Source organism: Uranotaenia lowii, chromosome 3, assembly GCF_029784155.1.
Source record: "Uranotaenia lowii strain MFRU-FL chromosome 3, ASM2978415v1, whole genome shotgun sequence".
In the NCBI taxonomy this organism is placed as follows: Eukaryota; Metazoa; Arthropoda; class Insecta; order Diptera; family Culicidae; genus Uranotaenia; species Uranotaenia lowii.
Window position 1 is genome coordinate 56,004,476 of NC_073693.1, and position 21,090 is coordinate 56,025,565.

A 21,090-nucleotide genomic window follows, 5' to 3' on the forward strand; every position below is an offset into this window, starting at 1 on the left:
TGGGCAAGCACGTCTGTTATGGTCGCTGGTTCGTCGAGAAGAGAGAGCTTGTCTCTAAATTAGCACTCAGGCTACTATGATGATTCCTATGCTAACCATAGCTGTAGCTATGGTTACTATGCGGTGGCTATTGGGGACTATGGGTTATTCTACAGCCTACTGTGATTGACCAAATTCTAACATACTCCCCTCCCAACATAGTTAGATAACCCAAAATATATAATAGAGTGATAAGAATTGTTTTATTTATTTTTTGGTTTGATTTTTTGTAAATTGATTGATTATTTTCGTCGATAAGATACATTTATAAATCAATTTCTCTTGTTCGTTTGATGAAAATAGGCATAGAGTAGCTATCAAGTGGCTTCTTTCAGTGGACACAAATCTTTTTGGAGATTTTTCTTTGTTGTTGAGGTACTCCAGTTCTCCAACGCTTCCAAACCAATTGGGAAGTTTTGAAGACCTTACCAAATGAGGTGAGCTGATGCGGTTTAGTAGACGATAGATGGATTATTGACAGATTACCTACTTATGAATTCTGTTATAAAAAATGTTCTGGCATCAATCGGTTTGTAGCAGAAAGATTCGCGAACATTAGTGAGATTGGTCTCGTGAATTCTTACGTGATCGGTATTGAAGATCGAAGTACTTTTCTTGTGTGATGTTTGAAACTCTTCATTGCAGCCTCACAAACGCCTCCAACATTAGGCTAACAAGGCGTTAAAATTCAACTGGAATATTTCTGACGAACAAATTATTTTTATTTCATTTGAATATACAGTTGACATAGCGTTTCTAGCGATCTCGTGTGTCACAAGTTGTTATTAGCTCCTGTCAAGTCCGTTGCATGGTTGCAGTAGATTACGAAGCTACGACTGCATTGTTTGAAGAATCTTCGTAAAGCAGCAATGAAGGCAGCACTTATGCAACTGCTAGCTAATTCTCAACCAACTTCTTTTGTAATGTAGCAATCAAATCAAGGCAACGTTAATCTTTAAGGACTTCTTCTATTTTACCAAATTTTCCATGTAAGTGGACAATCCACCATGATTAACACCACATATCATTAATGGTTTTGGTCCATTATACCTACATAGATGCCGGTCACTAACTGAGGACCTGACTTATCCAAGTTGTTTCATTTGAAGCATGTAAGGCAACGGTGTACAACTTTCATGAAATATTTTGGCCTTTTTTCAAGCATAGGTATATGTAGAAAGCCTTGAAATCTAGTGAGCAGATTTTTGAGATAATAATGTCTGGCAAACTGTGTGTGAGCAGACATTCCTTCGTAAGAAATATTTGGTGCAGTAGTTTACACTTCTACTTCTTTTAAACGTCCCTCAACTTTAATAAAACTGGCATTTCAAAGAATTGGATTAACGTTATTAAAGTTCTTGAACATGGAATAGATTAGATGTTACACAATAATTTTCTTTCAACCTTGAATGTTCGTTATTATTCGAATAAGAACGATTGTACCTCTTTCAATACTTATTTGGAACTTGGTCCAAACAGTTTAGCCATGTTACGCCTTTTCGGCGTAACAAACACAAACCAAAAGTAATAGGTTGAAAAACTTTGTGCTTTAATGTAAGTATATATTCCTTACACGATATTTCTTCCTTTGCAGTAGACTAGAAACATCCTTGATATTTTAGCTCATGATTCGCTTAATTTTTTGAGAAACTAAGGACCTGATCACTTTTATGCTCACGATGCCGTTTTAATGACTCTTCTCTGCATTTAGATTTAACATGTTCACATGTTTGGACATAAGATTTTTCAGGAACGTTGCGGCTCTAAATTCCTTTATTGGCAAGGTGTCGTGTTCGATGTTGTTGGCAAAACTCTAGATTTAGCAAGCGTTAAGACTTTATTTCACTTATCTTCTTTTATATAAAATAACAACTTCATAGTCGGGTTTTGCAGATTCTGAGAATCCGACTTTATTCAAAACCAGCTGAAACCGCTACAGGTGAAACGTGTCTCGAGATGATTGTTTTCATAGTTTTTGCCTGTTAAACATGTTCCGCTTAGTTGTTTTTTATAAACATTTATGAATGAGAGTAGTTCTATTGGCTCAAACACTTTTTGTAATTCAGGCAGTACATGACGTTTTATCACACCCAAATTGTCACTCAACTAATCACATAATCAGAACTAATCTGTTAAAAATCCTAAAGCGGCCCAAGAATTTTGTTCCTTGGAACTTACCATTTCCGGAAACGCCTTTTTCTACGAATCCAAGTTAGGCAATTCAAATCAAGCGCGGCTTATTATTCAGTGGATCTGGGTTTCCGGTTTGAAGTTCTTTCCTATTCACGTCCATCATTATAAATCGGGTTTATTTTCTTTACTTGAAAATTCGCTTGCTAATTCATGTCGCCATATTGCAAATGAAAGCTTAGGTCACTTGAAAGTAATTCGCAAGTTAATCGTCATTCCTCTGGTGACATCTTTAGTTTTCAAGAACGACAATTGTAAGAAACAAGACTCGCCTAATTCCATACAATAAGGCATCTTCAAATTTGAATCACCTCAAATAAGGCATCTTTACTTTCGAATCGCCCTACACAGTTTCTAAGGCATCTTGATTATTGAATCGCTTCTACCATCTTTCGAAGCATCTCTGTTTTCACATTCAAAAATGAATTACCTCACAGAGTATTGAGGCATCTTCAATAATGTATCGCCAAAACCCTCATGTGGCATCTCTTGAATATTTAGATTCACTTTATTGCAATATTGTATCGCCGAAACCCTCATGGTAAGGCATCTTTTAATTTCTTATATTAGGTTCACTTTAATGCAGTATTGTATCGCCAAAACCCTCGTTTTAAGGCATCTCTTAATATTCTCATTCAGAATATTGTGTTTGATTCTTACCGTCTCAATATCCGGTTCGATAGGACCACTTTATGTTCTGTTCTGGGCAAGCACGTCTGTTATGGTCGCTGGTTCGTCGAGAAGAGAGAGCTTGTCTCTAAATTAGCACTCAGGCTACTATGATGATTCCTATGCTAACCATAGCTGTAGCTATGGTTACTATGCGGTGGCTATTGGGGACTATGGGTTATTCTACAGCCTACTGTGATTGACCAAATTCTAACAACGGGCGTGTTACCAAAAACGAACGGGGTCTGTATATTAACGATCCATATAACGACAATTTAAAAAAGCACCCAGAGTTTTGTACAAAAAACGACATGTGACCGAAGACACCATAATTACATAAAAGATCGAAAATTTCCAGAACTGTTAAAATGAATAAAAATTCGACAGAATTGAACAAAAGACCATATATGAAGAAAAAATAAAAACAACAAAATAACATGTAAGCATTGTGTTAGAAAAAAATGCAACTCTGTGATTTGTGAATTTCTTTTAGATAGAAATTGATGAAATTTTTAGTGAAGCTACCTAGTGATGCAATGTGTACGAGTACAAAATTTAGTGACAATCTGTCAAGTGGTTTTTGAGATAGCGTCCGATACTGAAATTCAATGATACAATTTTTTGGGCAGAATCGAGAAAAATCCAGGAAAGTTCCAGTGGGAGACCCAAAAACAGCTGGAAATCATCTATTCGACAAAAAATTCACATGGGAAATCGTTAAAGAATTCTTAGAGGATCCAACATTGAAGTAAAATTTGAATAAAAGTGAAGATGATTGATTCCATTGAGTGAGAGGAATGTGAGAGGTTTTTTTCAAGCTCAAACCGACTGATTCGTCTAGCTGACTTAAAAATAGGCCTGACCTTATTTCTACAAACTAGAAAAACTGCCCACCGGTTAAATAAACAAAATACGGTAGTTAAATTGGTCAAATTGTGCGCAAAATATTTAAACTGCTTGTGGGGAGGTATTTAAAAAAAAATCGTAATGGACAGCAAAACGAACTCTTTAGCGGTCACCTGGCAGGATTCCAATCAGAAACTTTTCGTTTACAAGTCTCGCCTGTATTTTCCGGAGATTAACAAGGAGAAAAAAATGAAAAAAAAAAATTTGTCTAGTACTTGAGGAGGCTGACGATCTTTGGAAACTATAAATTATGCAGTCTTTCACAATGATTGACACGATGAATGGCTAAAAATACCAGGAAGGCTGCCTCCAAATACGACCGTTAAAAAAAATATAAAAGAAAAAGTATCAAATCGACAAAAATGACTCTTAGAAAAAAAAAAAACAAAAATAGCTGAGATAAAAAAAACAAAATTATTTATTTAAAAAAATGATATGAAAGAACAAAAGTCAATAAAATGACAACAATGATGAAAAAAAAATGACAATTGCAAAAATGTGAAAGCAAGCTTAAATGACATTACATAAATGACTTAGAATAATATAAACGACAAAAAATAATAAGAAATATTATATTGAGAAAGATAAAAATAACGAATGTTTCATTAAAAGGACAATAACTACAAAAAACGATAAAAATAAAAAAAATACCCATAAGACCAAGTCGATTACGTGTCATTTTTAAATTCCTTAAACCTTGGGGTCTGAAAAGCTTCAATGATTATTTGCAGAATTTTTGAATATTGTTTACATGAGTAAATTTGAACTTTTAGGTTTGTATGGGAAAATCGAATATTTTGTACAGAAAAATCAACATCATTGTTGTTTCTTCTGTGCGACCGAGCATGCCAATGCAATGGTTTTTGTGCCAATTTATAAATTCTTTATAGGAAATTTTCCACTGAAAAGCTAAAAAAATAGATAATGACATAAGTAATAGAAAAATATTTAAAAAAAATGACTGAAAATGATAGCGACAAATATGTGAAAATGAGAAAAGAATACAAATGACATAAAGGACAAAAAAGGACAAAAAAAGACAAAAAAACTTAACGTTTTTACTACGTCCTGTAATACGTCGTGTGTTATTTGTGTAGCATAAGTTTTTACGTTTAGCACAATCATTAAAATGAGTGAAAAAAACTTAAATAAAATTAAAAAAAAATTGGCAAAAATGAAAAAAGGTTAACAATGGTACACAAATGTAAAAGGATACTAACACGACAAAATGATAAAAAATGACAAATATGACAAATAACAAACAAAACGAGTTTGGTTCCTTAAAGCCTAAAGGTACTAAATTGCAAAGATAACGTATAGTTGCGTTCAAAAAAAAAATCTGGCAGAGAAGCGCACAAACTTCCAACTTTTTAAAGCTGCCATTCTCTCGCAGTTGATATTTTTTCATGAAACTTTCATCATTTATTTTGAACATTCTGCGTGCATTAGAAAAAGAAAAACAGCTACTTTACAAAAAAGTAGGAAAAATTGAGATTGCCTCACGAAATCAGCTGTAACTTTGTCAAATTTTATGTTTTCATCTCAAAATTTTGTTGATTTATGATCGAAAAGTAGAACTCTAGCTTGTGTGAAAATTTCCTGAATAATTATTAACTGAGTTAGAAATCACAGCGCGACGAAATTGAAAGGATGATCGTTGGTGTATCCGATTTAATTTTTTTACTACAGAGGCGAACCAGCCTGCAGCTGAAAACCTCTCAAATAAAGACAAAAGAAGGTTTTTTTACTGTACGCTACTGTTTTTATGTGAGTTACGCAATTTGTAATTTCTTGTTGAATTTTTTTTTTATTTTCTTCTGTTTCTTTTAGATAACGTTTTGAGAGAATTACCGAACATTATTTAAACAAACAAATGATTCCCTTGAAAAGATACATACAATTTAAGCATGTTATCACAGAGAACAGACGTACAAGCTAGCCCACGAAACATGTGTAAAATTTCTAACAATCGTTTTGAACAATTTTTGTTTTTTGGCTGGGCCACCAGATGTCTCTAAACACACCAAAGAGAACTGTCAAAACCAAAATGAAAAAAAAAACAAATTTTGGTCAGTTTCGACCAATGAGGTACACTTTTACTAAGGTGGCGCAAGGAACGCACACTATTGCACTTCGGAGAGAAAAAATTAAAATAAACATAAACAAGCCCTGCGTCGCGACGCGTCGTTGTCAGGGAGCTTCATTTATCCTAGGCAAAATGCGTCGCGAAAGTGGTCGGTAGTGACGTCACTTCTGGCATGGTAACTATGTTTACGAAGAAAAAACTTTACTTCTACTTTTGCATCGTTTCTTCCTCATCACCTCTCTTTCCACCACATTGAGTTTCGACCAGGTCGCATGAACTGTTGGCATGTTTCAAGAAAATTGCTGGGGAGGTTTCGTAACACTTTCATCCAGTTGCATAATGGAAAAATATCTTAAAAGTTAATTGCTATTTGCTTCAAGCTAGAAGTGCCAAATTTTGGACAATGGGATGCAAGAGTGATACTTGAAATAACCCGCTTTAAGATGTCTAGAATGGGTCTTGAATCAGTTCTGATGGGTAAGACTGATCGTCTATAACGTTCCTAATTGACTGGATATAGCCGATTCGCCCAGTGATGATGACCGTTCAAGAAGTGCAAAAAATTATTGTAAAACTGTTAGTTATTTCGATTGCCTCAGTAGTACAAAAATAAAGGAACGAATAAAAGTTAATCACTTCGGTGAGTGAAACAACTTTTTTTTAAATTTACTTAACGTTTCGGGTTACTCTGGGGGACATCAGATGATAGGGGAAAAAAATTAACTCGAAACGTTACGTAAATTAAAAAAAAAGTTGTTTCACTCACCGAAAAAGTTAATAAGTAAAAACCGTATTAAATAAAGGAAGTGAAATTCTGTCCAGTCTAAAGTAACTCTTATTGCATTTATCTAGCAAAACATTGAACCTGTCTATTTTAGAGCGATATTAGTTTAATTGAGTTCATATACGATTACGTCTTTTCGAAAATCGAGTACTAGAAAATCTGATTTGTAACTGTTTCAAATCAATTTTCAACAAATTTTTTGGATGTCAGCATTCGAAATTTTACACACTTTTTTGAAAAATTTTTGTTCGAGCTTGTGATGTGATGTTATTAACAAGTTTTTTGATTGTCAACAATTCCTAAATTATTCGAAGAACTCCACGAGGATGCGTCGCGCCTTTTTGCATCTCTCCTTTGCGCTTTCAATGCTACAGAAAGCGACGAACCCGGTTCAACTTGAGCCGACTCACTCATAAATAAAGATAAAGCATGTCGGGGAGCAATTTACCGGTTTACCTGTTGTATAAGGAGCATCGCACAAAAAGGAAACACACCTGTTGGCTTTATTTTGCTGTTGAGCGCACCAAACCAGTCACGTGGCCGCGAAGCGTCACGTGTCGTGTGACGCCATCAATAATGCATCATCCTTGGCGACCGAACGGGTCCTAGCAACGGGTGAATACCAACAAACAAACCTCGGTGGAAAAAGTGGCCATGTTTTGACGGTGAAGGTTGCATTCTGAGGGCTTGGGGACAAAATTTCCTTGTTTTCAGGAAGTTTTGAGTGAAGATCGTTGCATAATAATGGATTGGCGCTATCTGCTATCTGTCTCGCCACACAATCTGCCGGAGGACCGCAAGGGCCAGCTAGCAGATGACCTGGAAACGGTACCGACCGATCAGAAGCTGGACAGCAAAAGTTCCAAAAAACTTTTCCGCTTGGCTCAGGTGCTGCTACGTTTCCGGAATGAACAGGTAAGCCCCCCGTCTTCATGAATCTTGTTTTGTAGCAACCGTTTGTGACACAGATTCCGTGTTTATGTGTCAACCTTCAACTTGGCCTTGCTAAAAAGTTATTTAAATTTTCCAGGTCAATCAACTTAAAGTTAGGATAGCACAATTGCAGGAACAAAACCAACGGGACCTGGCGCTTGGGGGTGAGTGATAAAGAAGAAAAATCGGTTGAATGAAAAAAATTTTAGTTTTTAACAGTTTGAACGGATTTTATAAAAATCTCACCACTTTCAGAAAATTCTTCCGGAAATCACTTTCGGGAACAACTAAGGGAACAAAAACGTAATGTGGAACGTTTGGAAAGCGAGCGCCATGCAAACCGAATCAAGATCAAGGAACTTTCCGAAGAAATTAGTGCACTGCAGAAGAAGCTTGCAGAAACAAGTCATTTCGGAAGTGAAGCTGAAGATTCTCCGGACGCACTGTCGGAAATCGATCGGCAACAGGAACTATACAACAACATCAGCATGAAGAATAAGCACATAAAACGACTTTTGCGAGATATAGACGATTTGGAGAAGCGAAATAGCTTTCAGATTGACACCATCAACAGCCTTCAAGTCAGTTTAAATGATGCTACAATGAATTTAACGGATCTAACGCATCAGTTTGAGGAAGCGAAAGCCGTTATGAAAGAACAGGAAATGTTGATCGAAGAGGCAAATGAGAAAATTAAACGATTGGAAATCGATGTGGAACAGGTTCAGGAAGAAAAAGCTAGATGTGAAGAAGACCTGGAGGACTTTGCAAATCAGTTAGATATTCGAACAGCCCGGTGGAAGGAAGTTTTGTCACAGAAGCAAAATGAACTGGAAGAAATTCAAAACAAGTACTCAGAATTACTGGAGCAGTTTCCCGGGTACGATGTGGAAGCAGAACGAAAAGAGTTCAAAAAGATGACCGGTAGACTTCAGGAAAAAGATGAAATGATCGAGCAGTTAGAACAGAAAATAACGATGCTTTCACAAGAAATTCTCACTTCCACCGAATTGATGAATAGGATTTCAATGGAGAAAGAGACCAGCAGCAAAGAATCGGTAAAGGTTAGTCAGTGTTGCGAGGAAAGCCGAGCATTGCTCGAGAATGCAAACAAACGCTGCGAGGAGATACAGGAGATCTTATCAAACGTTGAAGAAGATAATATGATCAAATCCAGACAGGCTATCGAAGCTGTTGACGCACTGCGTAGGTACGAAAGCGGCGAGGATGGTTTAGCAAATGCGTTGAAGAAAATCAATAGATTACACGAAAAAGTCAACGTACGAGACAAGCAGATCAGAGAGCTGATTGCCGAGATTAATGTGGCCAACGAAATTGCAATGGAGAACGCTGTTTTGAGGTAAGGATATCATTTATTGATGTTGTATCGAGTGTTTATGAAACATTTATTGCAGAAAGCGATTGGGGGTTACCGAAGATGAAGTCATCCCAACTCATTCGATCCTGTCAAAGCAGAGAAAAATTGAAAAGGTCAATGAAAGGTTGGCACTCAAGTTACGTGCGTCCGAAGAGATGCGATTGCAGTTGAAGCTTGAGAAAAATGATTTGAAGTATGAACTAAACAATCTATTATCAATTTCAATTTTCAAATTGTTTCTATGTTTGTAGGCGTAAAATTTTCCAACTGTCCCGGTCTGCATCTTCGCAGCAAAGTAAAATTGAAGGAGAAGGGTCAGAACCAACACACGATAAAGACGAATCCAATCAAATAGATGAAAATGTAGTTGCTCACGAAGAGCAAACTACAAACCTAAACGAGGGCCTGAACGTAAAGTTTTGTGAGCACTGTATGAAGCAATACAATACTCAAGATAGCGCCAAGTATTGCAAGGCCTGCATTTTCCGGCAAAATTTTAACTATTGTGACAGTTGTGTGAATAAACTGAAGATGAATTTCACCGACAATGGAATGGTTAAAGGGAAGGAAGACGAAAAGATGGAAAAGCTGGAAAAGAAATATGCTACGGTGTTGGAGGAGAATGAAAATCTTCGCATGGGAATGCATGAGATACTGCAAAAGTTGAGAGATTATGATGCAATGTCCAACCATTTAACCATCGACAATTCAATGTTGGAACGTTTATTGCAAGCCTTAAACGCTCGAAATTTAAGTGAATGGTACCATCCTTCGATGAGTTTACCGAAAGAGCTTCTCGAAACGAAGGATCGACATTCGACCCTCAAAGATTTCAAAAATCAACAAAGCACACTTTCGGTTGCGAGTCGTGATGATTCCGGTAATGTATGTGACGATGAAGAAAATACTGTGGACATAGAGCATGAAGACCGACATGACTTTAGTGAGCAAGTTTTACTCAAATCAGTTGAAATCGAAGCCCTTACAGAAACTGTCGAGTCTCTTAAGAAGGAAAGGGATGAGCTTATGAAACTGAACGACGATCTAGGTATAACCCAGAAGCTTTACGACGAACTTCTACAGTTTACTAAATCAACCGATGAGGAAAAAGATAAACTGCTTGTGGAAACGTTGGATCGTTTGAGAACTATTGAATCCAGCATTTGTGTGTTCCAAAGAAAGGTCGAGTTTTTGAAGGCTGAAAACGATAACATGCATAATACATTACGAGCCATAAAAGTTGAACACATCCAAATTCTCCATGAGTTAAAAACAGAACTTAGTAGGAAAACCACAAGTCTTAAACGTCTGGAATCTCAATCGAAGTGTGAAGGAAGAAATATCTATAGCCCCGATTCCGAGTCCATAGAACGACTAGAAAAGGAAATCGAAAGGATGAAGCTAGAAACTACAAACTTTTACAAAATTTTCCTTAAAAATATCCAAGACGTTGATAAAGAGAACAGCATCGGATTAGAATACGACTTTCTGAGTCGATTTGGGCTAGTAGATTCAAATTTGACCATCGACTTCATTTCCAAAGATGAATTCAAAAGAATCAATTCTCAACTTAAAAATGCTGAAGATGAGCTAAAGAAACAGCTTATACGCAACGGACATCTGCAGGATTTGTTAAAAATATCTCAGGAACAAATCAGCTCCCAACAGATGCTGATATCAAAGTACTCGGATGAGGAAATAAGTTTGCGACATTTAGTTGCCGATTTGCAGAGTTCTTCAAACGAAAAGTATCTTCTAGCGAGAACGCAAAAGGATTTGGATGAAGGTTGGCAGTTTCGATTTCTAGGAACAAAATAAGTTAAAATTATATTTTCAATTTTAGCTCGTGAGCGTGAAGAATTCCTGAAGTTGGAAAACAATAAACTAAAGCAATCCTTGGTTGAAGTTGCAGAAGAGCTAGAGAAAACTAAAAGCAAATTGGTGCAACAAGAACAGAATTTTGTGGAGAAACAAAAGGATCAAGTTTTGAAAATAAAGTATGTTCAAATTGTTTTAATAATAGTAATAGTTAAAAGTAACGATTTTTCTCATTTCAGGTTTTTAACGCAAAGTGTGAAAATGTTACACGAGAGCTACAATTCCTACACGCCAACGTACGCCGTTGTCGATTTTGTTAAACAGTTCTGTCAGCTCGCAGAGCTGCGAAAAAAGTACAGCAAGGAGGAGTTCCTCAACAATCAACGTAAGCAAGAGGAAGAGTACGACCGTATATTTGCCAAGCTGAATGAAAGCCTGAATGAAAGTCAAATACAGGACAAAATCAAGGTAAGGGTTATTGAATGCAAGTTCAATGATTGTCGGATTTTTGTATGGAGCTTTTCATGGCCTCTTTAGAATTGATCAGTAGTTTCATTAGAGAATTCGAGAGACTAAAACTATCAGGATCCCAAAGGGCTACATCATATTTAAAGGTGAAATTCTATGTCTGTCTGTCTGTTCCCTATAGACTCGGAAACTACTGAACCTTCTTCTTCTTCTTCTTCTTCGTTTTGACGATATGGCCAGAGAATGGTACTCTATAACACCACTAACTTGACTTGACTGCTTTTAGCGCGATTTAAGTGTTGCCAATTATTTTTAAATTTTTAGTTTCGTTCTATCCAAGAAAGATAGTACCTCTTTCATCCGGTTTTCATCGAAATCTCGGAATATTTCGAGAAGGTTTGTAAACCTATCCCAATCGTGGTAGTTGCGGAGATGGTTAAACTTTATACAATTCAGAATAATATGTTCGGTTGTGAATGGCTGTTCACAAAGATCACAATAAGTTGTTTCACGAACTTTCATTATTCCGAGCCAGTAGGGAGAGTAATCATGACCACTCAATATTCGATTCATAGTACGTATTTGAGTGTTTTTTAATTTACTATTCCAGTACCAAGGTCTCTGATTAAAGGATGACTGGAATCTGTAAAATTTTGATCCTTTTTGATTTACGATGACATAATCTTTGTACCATCTATCGATTGAATTGATCCATTCATTTTTCGCTTTCAGTGTCTTGTCACTGAACCGTGATTTATTTACCAAAATGCATGGGCTTGTTAATCCTTCTTTGGCTGCAGTGTCTGCTTTTTCGTTTCCTGGAATTTGTATATGAGCAGGTATCCATTGTATAGTGGATTTTTTTGATTCAGCTTGTTTTACTATTTCGAAAGTCAGTTCGTCAAACTCTTTTGAATCTAATTGCTGTTTTATTATTGCACAAGATGCTTGAGAATCAGTGAGAATAACTGTTCTATTTGTTGTTTCTGAGTTGATGTTTTCTAGTGCTGTTTTTATGGCTATTAATTCAGCTGTGGTTATAGAAACTTCGTTGTCCAGTTGCATGCTAGTTTTTCTATTGTTTTCGTCTTCGAAGATTCCTATTCCGCATTTATTACCGTGTTTTGATGCATCTGTATAAATTTTTATGTATGTAGGGTAGTGTGTGTTCAGCATATGTATTACTTCTTTTCTCATTACTTCTGCTGATTGTTGTTTTTTTCTTATTTGTGTTTGTGGTATTTGATCCAATACTGAAACGATGGTTATCTCATTGTTCATTGTGTGTTTCAAATATAGTTGTTGAAAATCGTTTTTATAATCTAGGTAAATTTGTTCTAAAAAGGTGTATTGTTTTCTGGCATTTACACTGTGTTGTTCTAAACTTTGTAATTGTTGTGCGATCAAATCGTTTCGGAAAATGTGTTGAAAAATTCGTTTTTTCGCTAGATAGATCCTTTTCAGGTATAGGGGACCTTCTCCTGCTATTGCTGCTAACGTATTTATAGGTGTTGATTTAGAACAACCTGTGGCAATTCTAAGACATTGTCTATTTGTCACTTCTAGTTTTTCTATGTTTGTCTTACTTGCCCCTCCGTAGAATACTGAACCGTAGTTTAGAAATCCTCCATACAGAGCTTTGTAGAATAGCATCATAACTTTAGGGTTTGCTCCACTTTTTATGCTTCCGATGACTTTGAGCATTTTCTGTCTGTCATGTATTTTATCAATCATTGTTTTTATGTGTATGCCGTATCTTAATGTTTGGTCTAGGGTTATACCCAGGTACTTATAGCTTCTAACTGTCTCTAATGTTTCTCCGTTTATTTTAAGATCTAGAACTTTTGCACTGTTTTTAAATATCATAGCTTTAGTTTTTGCACAGTTGATAACGAGTCCTAGTCTTGAGGCTTTTCTAACAAATACTTCTATTTTGTCTTGCATTTTTATTATTGCATGACTTTCGTTTTTCGATCTAACCAATTTGAGAAAATCATCTGCAAACTGGAGGGTAGCTTCGTTAGGGTCGAGATTTGTTTCATGAAGGCTTGAGGTATAAATGTTGAAAAGGGTTGGGGATAAGACATCTCCCTGCGGAAGTCCACTAGAAACTACATGTTCCACTAGTCCTTCTTCTGTCTGGATGATAGTTTTTCTATTCACTAGAAAATTAAATATCCATGTTACGCTATCAGGACTAAAATTGTTTGTCGTCATTACGTTTCTCAGTTGGCTGACATTGATAGAATTGAAAGCATTTTTGAAGTCAAAAAATACTCCAATTACTGTCATTCCCAGTCTTTTGCTCTCCGTTATATAATTTGTGGCGTATGTTACGCAGTTTTCTGTAGACATGTTTTTCCTGAAACCAAATGATGTAACAGGGAGAATGTTTTTTGAATATAAAGTTTTATTTATGTCTTCTAGTACCGCTGTGTTTAATGTTTTTGTTAAGGTAGAGAGTAATGCAATTGGTCTATAAGAAGTTATCTCGTTTGCTGGTTTGTCTGGCTTTAGAATGGGTATAATCTTAATTTCCTTTAGGTGGTCTTGTAGACATCCCTTTCTCCACATCTCATTTAGACATTCAACAATTTTCGTCAGAGTTTTCCAATCTAGTACTCTTAACATGTCGTATGTTAGGTGATCTGTTCCCGGAGAGGATCTTTTCGGTTTTTTGTTTATTATAGATTTAAATTTGGCTAAGTCTATAATATTAGTTCGGGTTTCTCTATGAGGTTGTATCGTGTTTTCTCTTCTACTTTCTCCAAAATTCGTTATTAAAAAGTCGTTAGCTAATTGTTTATATTCTTTAATGCAATTGTTTTTTATATTTATTGCTGGAGATCCTTTTAATCCTCTAACCAATTTCCAATTTTGCTTCATGTTCAGGGGATCTATTGAAGCTGACAATTCCTTCAATTTTTCTCGTATATGATCTAGTTTCGCTTTTTGGAATTTGGCTGTTGTTTTTTTCCATTCGATTAAATTTGTACTATTACAGCAAGCGTGGTATTTTTTTAGTGCTTTTTGTTTTTCTTCGTATAGAGTAGATAATTCATCGCTCCAATAATATTTGGCAATATGGTTGCTCGTTTTTTTATTGTTTTTAATAATCGTTCTGGCTTTACTCGAAAGTTCTTGGAGATTTTCAAATTCCCAATGTTGTATTTGAGCGATTTGTTCTCCAATTGCTTTTCTGTCATAGTATGTATTGGTTTTTTTTCTCCACTGTAATTCGACCGAGATTTCTATAAAAAGATGCCCACTTCCACCAAAGGATTTGGGTTTAGTAGACCATTTAATGGAATTGTATAAATTTGCTGTACATATCGAAAGATCAATTGCACTAAAATTCTGATTAAGTATTCCTGGTATGAACGTTTTATCACCTGTGTTAAGCAATATTAGGTTTGAGTCGACAATGGCTTCATGTACTGCTCTACCTTTTCCTTGAGTTGTTTCACAGCCCCATGTCTCATGATGACTATTAAAATCTCCACCTATGATGACTTTATTATAGTTATTAAGTTCTTGTAGTAAAATTGACATGGAAGTTTTGAGTTCTTGGACATTAATACGGGGATTGACATAGACAACTACTAACACAAAGTCTAATTTAGTCAATCTTATCCCTAATGTTTCAAACTTTTCTGTTGTCGTCAAATTAATTCTAGTAAAATGAAATTGGTCACATAGATAAAATCCAACTCCTCCATAAGTATCTTCACGTGGTGCTAGTATGCTATGGTATCCTGAGATGTTGTAGCGTTTTGTTGTGAGATGGTTTGGATCTACCCAAATCTCTGTTAATAGTACGGCTTCAAATTTATTTATGTTTAGTTCATGTATAAGTTCATTTTTATTTTTTGTTAAACTTTGTATGTTTGTTTGTAGTATTTTGAAATTCGTATCCATGTTTGTATTTGTTATATGCCATCATTATGGCTGACAGCAATGTTTTTCAACTCCCCAACAATGCTGGCTGTAATTTCTTCTCCTGCTATACCATGATTTTGAAGGATTTTGGCAATATTCTGAATTATACCTGTTATCATCAAATCGAAGTTTTGTTTTGTTGTAGTTTGTGTTTTTATTTCATGTCTAAATCTGTCTGTTTCCGAAGTGCGATGATTGTTTATAAGCCTTTTGCTATCGTGTTCTCCCTCTTCTTCCTCAAGCCTTCTTTTTTTTAAAAAATCTCTTCTGGACATCCCTAGTAAACTAGCTACTCCTGCTTCTTCTTCTATTTCTTTTGGTTGTGTTTTTCTATTATTTGTAAATACTTTGTTGGGTTTTTGCAAACTGGATTTTGATATAAAGGTTGGTGTATTTACTTTTTTATTTGATCGGCCCTGACTTCCATTTACTAACACCTGAGCAAAGGTTTCCGGTAGAGCTGGGTAGTCTTCCGTGTTTCTTAGTACGTCGAATTGGTTGATCATTGGAATATTGAAGTATTCTTTCGCCTCTTGATATGTTATATTTTTCCTTGCCATGACTGCTTGGGTATCCGATTCAATTTTCCTCCGGGGACAGTTCTTATCTGTAGTGATGTGGCCTTCTTGTTTACAATGTAAGCAGTATGATTTTTTTTGACATGGTTCGTGATCTTTAGTTGTTTCGTCAGTGCAGTTCTTACATCTTAGTACGGAGCTCTTACAGTTTTTAGACAGATGATTGTACCTAAGACACTTAAAACATATTACAGGACGTGGTATAAACGGTTCGACACGATTTATTACAGAAAACATTCTTACAAACCTTGGCAACACATTACTCCTGAAGACAATACCTACTCTGTTGGTGGGGATCCTTTCATCGTTGTATTTCCTTGTCATTCTAAACACTGATTCCACTTTGACATCACATATCACATTTTCGATTATTTCTTTGATATCCAGTTCTGTAGGAATATCAGACAGAACTCCCGTAACGGTTACAAATTTTTTTGGTATGTATGCTTTGTATCCTTTTAAGTGTAAACTCTGACAGTCAGCTAGTCTATTGGCATCCTTTATGTTTCCAACATAGACAGTAGCTTTATTACGGCCGGTCTTTTTAATATCGTCGATACATTTATCAAAGCCTATTTGGTTCAGTACTATTCCTATTTGTAGCCTATTGATATATTTTCTTCTTTCCAGATCTATGTTTTCTATTATAACTCTGTATGGTCTGTTATCTGTATCACAGTAGCTAAATTTCTCATATACTTTTCTCATTCTTTCTATTTCGGGTTTATTTGGACTTACTTGAGGAGTTTGTTTTTGTTGTTCGTTCTCATTTCTATAGGTATCTACCATCTCATGGTCGTCTGGTGTATGCATTGGTTTGAGGTTATCATCTTCCTTTGTAGCCGCTGCCCCCACGGGGGCAGCTTTGTTTATGCTCATACCACTCAACACACAATATATTTTATACGGCACGGTAATAAATTAATGACGAACAAGTAGATAGTACGGATCAAAATAGGTTAATGCTAGTAATAATTAGCACAATCACAGCTTAATTTTACTAAAATTGGCAACACACGTCTAGACAGTTTAAAATCGCTGAGTCAAGTCCAAACTACTGAACCGATTTGCGTGAAACTTAGCAGTTTGAGACCAGGGTTGCCAACTATTTTTTTTTTAGAAAAGGCTGGAAGATTTTTAAAACATGTCTGGAAATTTCTGCAAATGTCTGGATACCTAAGTTTTGAAGGTGGCAACCTTTTTTTTTGGTCCCCAGATCTCAATGTTACAATAGTATTTTTCTGTTACTATATCAGTCACGTGCTCTGTCTGAGTCTCAATTTAACATACATCCTCAAAGCATTTGCCAAGGTTTCGAACCCTTATTGAACATAGTTCATAGGTTCTACTAATCATTTCCTCAGGGTGGCCACTCGAAATCCATTTTGGATTTCCCGCATTTTTCCCGACTTTTTCCTGCATGTTAACATGAAATTCGCGATTTCATAAAACAGGAAACAAAAATCCGAATATTTATGTGATGGAAAGTATGGTATTTTTAAGTTAAAAATCATCGTTCTTTGAAACTATTATTTTGAAGATAATTTGCTCAAATCCGACCTTCATATTATTCAATATCAAATAAGCAATTTCAAATTGCTTAGCACCTGCTTTGACATGTTTTGTTCCAGATTTCACAGGATCCAAATATCTTTGGTAACCAACGCCCTAGCAGCGACAAGTCATCTGATGTCCTTTCAATTCTTTGAGACATTTTGAATATCAGAGAAACCCCTACCTGAAAAGACCTCGTAATACACATCATATGGTAATATCATCTGATTGGAAATGATCGATTCAAAACATGAGGGGTATTACAATGGAACAAATATGAGGAAAATGAAATTATCGCTCTTGGTTTTATAATTCAAAACTCTCTGGAGTATTCGACCGAATATTCGTTTGGCCGAATAATTTAAAAGGTCAATATTCGGTATTTGGCCGTGGGCTGAGTACAAATTTTTTCGTCCATCATGCTTCCTCTCTATGAGCGTCGGATAGAAGCTTCAATTGTTTCGCCTCCTCGGCCGCCTCTCGCTTCTGATTCTCAATAGTTTCTATAACAGATTGTTTTCTTTTTTTTTGTTTTAATAGGACTTGACATCTCTCGAGTGAGTATAACGAGCATACTGGATTAACGATTTCGTTACAGTTATTCCCGTTGTTCAATGAAGCAAGTTAAAACTAGTCAAAACCGATCCAACACGGTAGGATGATCCATTTCGACCTGGTAGAAGTCGGTCGAAGCCAATCGGAAAGAGATTGATGATCAACTGTGAATCAATTTTTACTTATTTCGCCTTTTTCGTTTAAACTTCATTGAACAGACTTTCACCGCGCCAAAAATTCCCGACTTTTCGGGAGAAATTTCCGGCTTTTTCCTGCATTTTTCCCGGTGGATTCCAAATCCCGTCTTTTTCCCGCATTTTCCGAATGGGTGGCCACCCTGTTTCCTGCCATATTACACCATGACAAAATTGAATTTTCATAGAATCTTAGAACAATTTATGTCCAAACACAAAAGTCTGGAAGTCTGGAAACCTAAAAAAATGTCTGGCAAAAGTCCAAAAAGTCTGGAAGATCCAGACAAAATCTGGAAGGTTGACATCACTGTTTGAGACACCTCCCCCTAACAGTTAGGGGGAAGGGGGCCATCCAATTAAAAGTAACAAGTCTTCATAACTCGACAACTGATCATGCAAATAGAACCAAATTTGGTACGGGAGTGTATTTTGGTAAGAGGAATGTTATTATGATAGCTTTAAATCCCTCTCTTTTTCAGTAGGTTGATAAGAAGGGAAGGGGGGGGGGGGGGGGTTCTCTCTTAATGTTTTTTTTACATAACTCGAGAACTAATCAAGCAAATGGAACAAAATTTAGCGTGTTAACATATTTGAATACGAGGAATGTTTCTATGGTTATTTGAGACACCACCCACCCTTCTTACAGCGTGGAAGAAGAAAGGGATAGGGGACATCCATACAAATTTTACTGCATAACTCGAGATCTATTCGAGCAAATGGAATCAAATTTGGCATGGGAAATGCTTTTATGAATAGTTGGCACCCCACGCTTTTTTCAAAGGGGAGGATCAAGAAGATGAGGGCGTACTTTTTTACAACTTTCAGCAAATCTGCATAGCTGATTTAGCAAATGGAACTAAATTTGGAATGTGAGTCTATTAGAATGCGAGAAATGTTTCTATGATAAATTGAAGTCCCTTCTTTCTTCCCGCGGGGCAATATGAAGCGAAATGAGGTCTTCCATACAATATTTTTTGCATAACTCGCGAACATATACATTTCTATTGCATTTAAATAGAATTAGTCATACGAAAGAAACCAAGTTTAGTAGGGGAGGGTTTTCGGAATGGAAGAATGTTTCTTTGCTTTTCGGGAAACCTCCAGTGGGGGGAGGGGTAGGAAAAAGGAGTGCTCTCATGTAATTTTTTGCATAATTCGATAACATTTGAAGCAAGTGGGGTCAAATTGGTCATAGGAAAGTAATGGAAATTAGAATTCAGGACTCCTCCTTTCTTTACAGTGGGGAGTTAGAAAACCGAGAGGGATGCACCCATACATTTTAATAATAAATCGAGAAAGGATTGAGCAAATTTGTGGTACGAGAAATGTTTTCTTGACATGGGGTCTGTTTTAAAAACAGAAAAGAATATCTAAGCAACATGAATTAATCTTTTGTGTTCAATTTCCATCAATTTTAGGAAGTGTAGCGAAGCACAACGGGTCAGCTAGTATAAAATAAAGTAAAGTAACTTATTCAAGTTTCTACCATCAACGAAAAACAAGTGTCTCCTTTCCACAACCAAAAGTGCTGTTAGCACGTCCTCTTGTTCATAACAACCTTTAACAGTTCTTTTCCGAATTATTTGGTGAGATAATGTTTCTGCTGTCCGATTTCAGTTGATCAAAGCCGAAAGCCAATGTGAATACCTCAATCGGCTGCTGATCGGCCATCAGGAACAGATAGAGCAGCTTCAAGAGGAAAATTCTAATCTCAAAATGAGGGACCTCGAAAATACTCGGCACTGGGACACAATCGAGATGGTATTCGGAGATCGAGGAAAACCCGTGAGAACCAAGGATAAGTATTTCGACAAATCAATCCAGGTCGCTGTTGAAATCAGCCACAAATGTATCAACACCATTCCTATCATCGATGATAGCTTGGCGGAGAAACCGCGTCAAGCAACACCTCCTCTACGGCAAACTTCAATCCAAACCATCGATGCTGGTCAGATGACTGACGAACTAACCCCTAATGCCGGGACACAACCATCGACTGCCACCCAAAAATCCCTGGAATCTCAGCTGAAACAAGCCATGATGCTGGCTTCGACAAGGAGTGCTCTCCTTCTGGAAACAGAAAGCAGATTAACCGAATGTCACGGTCGCATCAAGTTGCTTGAGAAAACTTTGGACGATAAGGAAGCTCAGCTGAAGAAAGAAAAGGCGGCTGCCTCCTCGGGAGACCGAATTGATGATACCGTTTTTAGCGTAAGTTGACGATTCATAGTACAAATTTAAGTTTCATTAACCTTATCTATTTCAGTCGACGATTGGGTCGTTGCAAACTTTGCTTCTCGATAAGGACACAACGCTTTCAAAATACCAAGAGTTGTTGAGAAATGAACGTACCGAGCATACGAAAATATACGATGAAAGCTTGGAACAGATCAAGCTTCTCAAAAAGAATATCGACCAACTGGAACTGAAACTGTACGACAAGCAAAAAGAAGTTGATAATCTGACGATAAAGCTGAATGATATTAGTCAGCAGAAAGCGCAACAAGAAGCACTGATCGCAGCTACGGAAACTCGACAAACTTCAGACTACCATCAGCGGGAAAACGCTGGACTAGTTTACACCGATAACGTGATCGAGAATATGTATGAAATAGATCAGAAGAAAGAGGAAGAGATGGAAGCGTTGAAGGCACAAAACAAACTTCTAACCAGCAAGCATAAGGAGTTAGAGGATGAGCTGAGAAAACAACAAGCCCAGCTGCGAGAGTTGGTAGTTCGCGAGAAACGCTGTGAGAAGTCTTTAAAAGAGAAGGAAGCCCAGATTGTCAGTTTGAACGAACAGTTGAAACGGGAGCACGAAGATTTGAAAGAGTTAACAGAATCGGTTGCAACGGCACAAGAGATCGAACAGCTAAGGGAAATGTTGGAGGAAAAAGATAACCACATACAAGATCTTACCGAGACTCTTAACCAATTTCACGTAAGAGAGGGGTTAGTTTGTTTTTTTAAATGTTAAAATCTGATGATTTATTTTGCAG

General features: G+C 36.5%; 1 protein-coding gene across 1 annotated transcript in view; it reads left to right on the top strand.

Moving 5' to 3' along the window:
* The window catches only part of LOC129754534 (centrosomal protein cep290), a 41,885-nt gene that overhangs the window by 17,075 nt on the left and 3,720 nt on the right, over nt 1-21,090 (top strand). The window contains exons 2-10 of the mRNA XM_055750670.1: nt 6,989-7,589; nt 7,705-7,771; nt 7,863-8,967; nt 9,023-9,178; nt 9,237-10,771; nt 10,829-10,982; nt 11,043-11,271; nt 19,709-20,302; nt 20,358-21,032. Of these exons, the coding sequence (XP_055606645.1) occupies nt 7,419-7,589; nt 7,705-7,771; nt 7,863-8,967; nt 9,023-9,178; nt 9,237-10,771; nt 10,829-10,982; nt 11,043-11,271; nt 19,709-20,302; nt 20,358-21,032 (4,686 nt within the window). The 5' untranslated portion in view covers nt 6,989-7,418. The remainder of the gene's footprint in view (nt 1-6,988; nt 7,590-7,704; nt 7,772-7,862; nt 8,968-9,022; nt 9,179-9,236; nt 10,772-10,828; nt 10,983-11,042; nt 11,272-19,708; nt 20,303-20,357; nt 21,033-21,090) is intronic.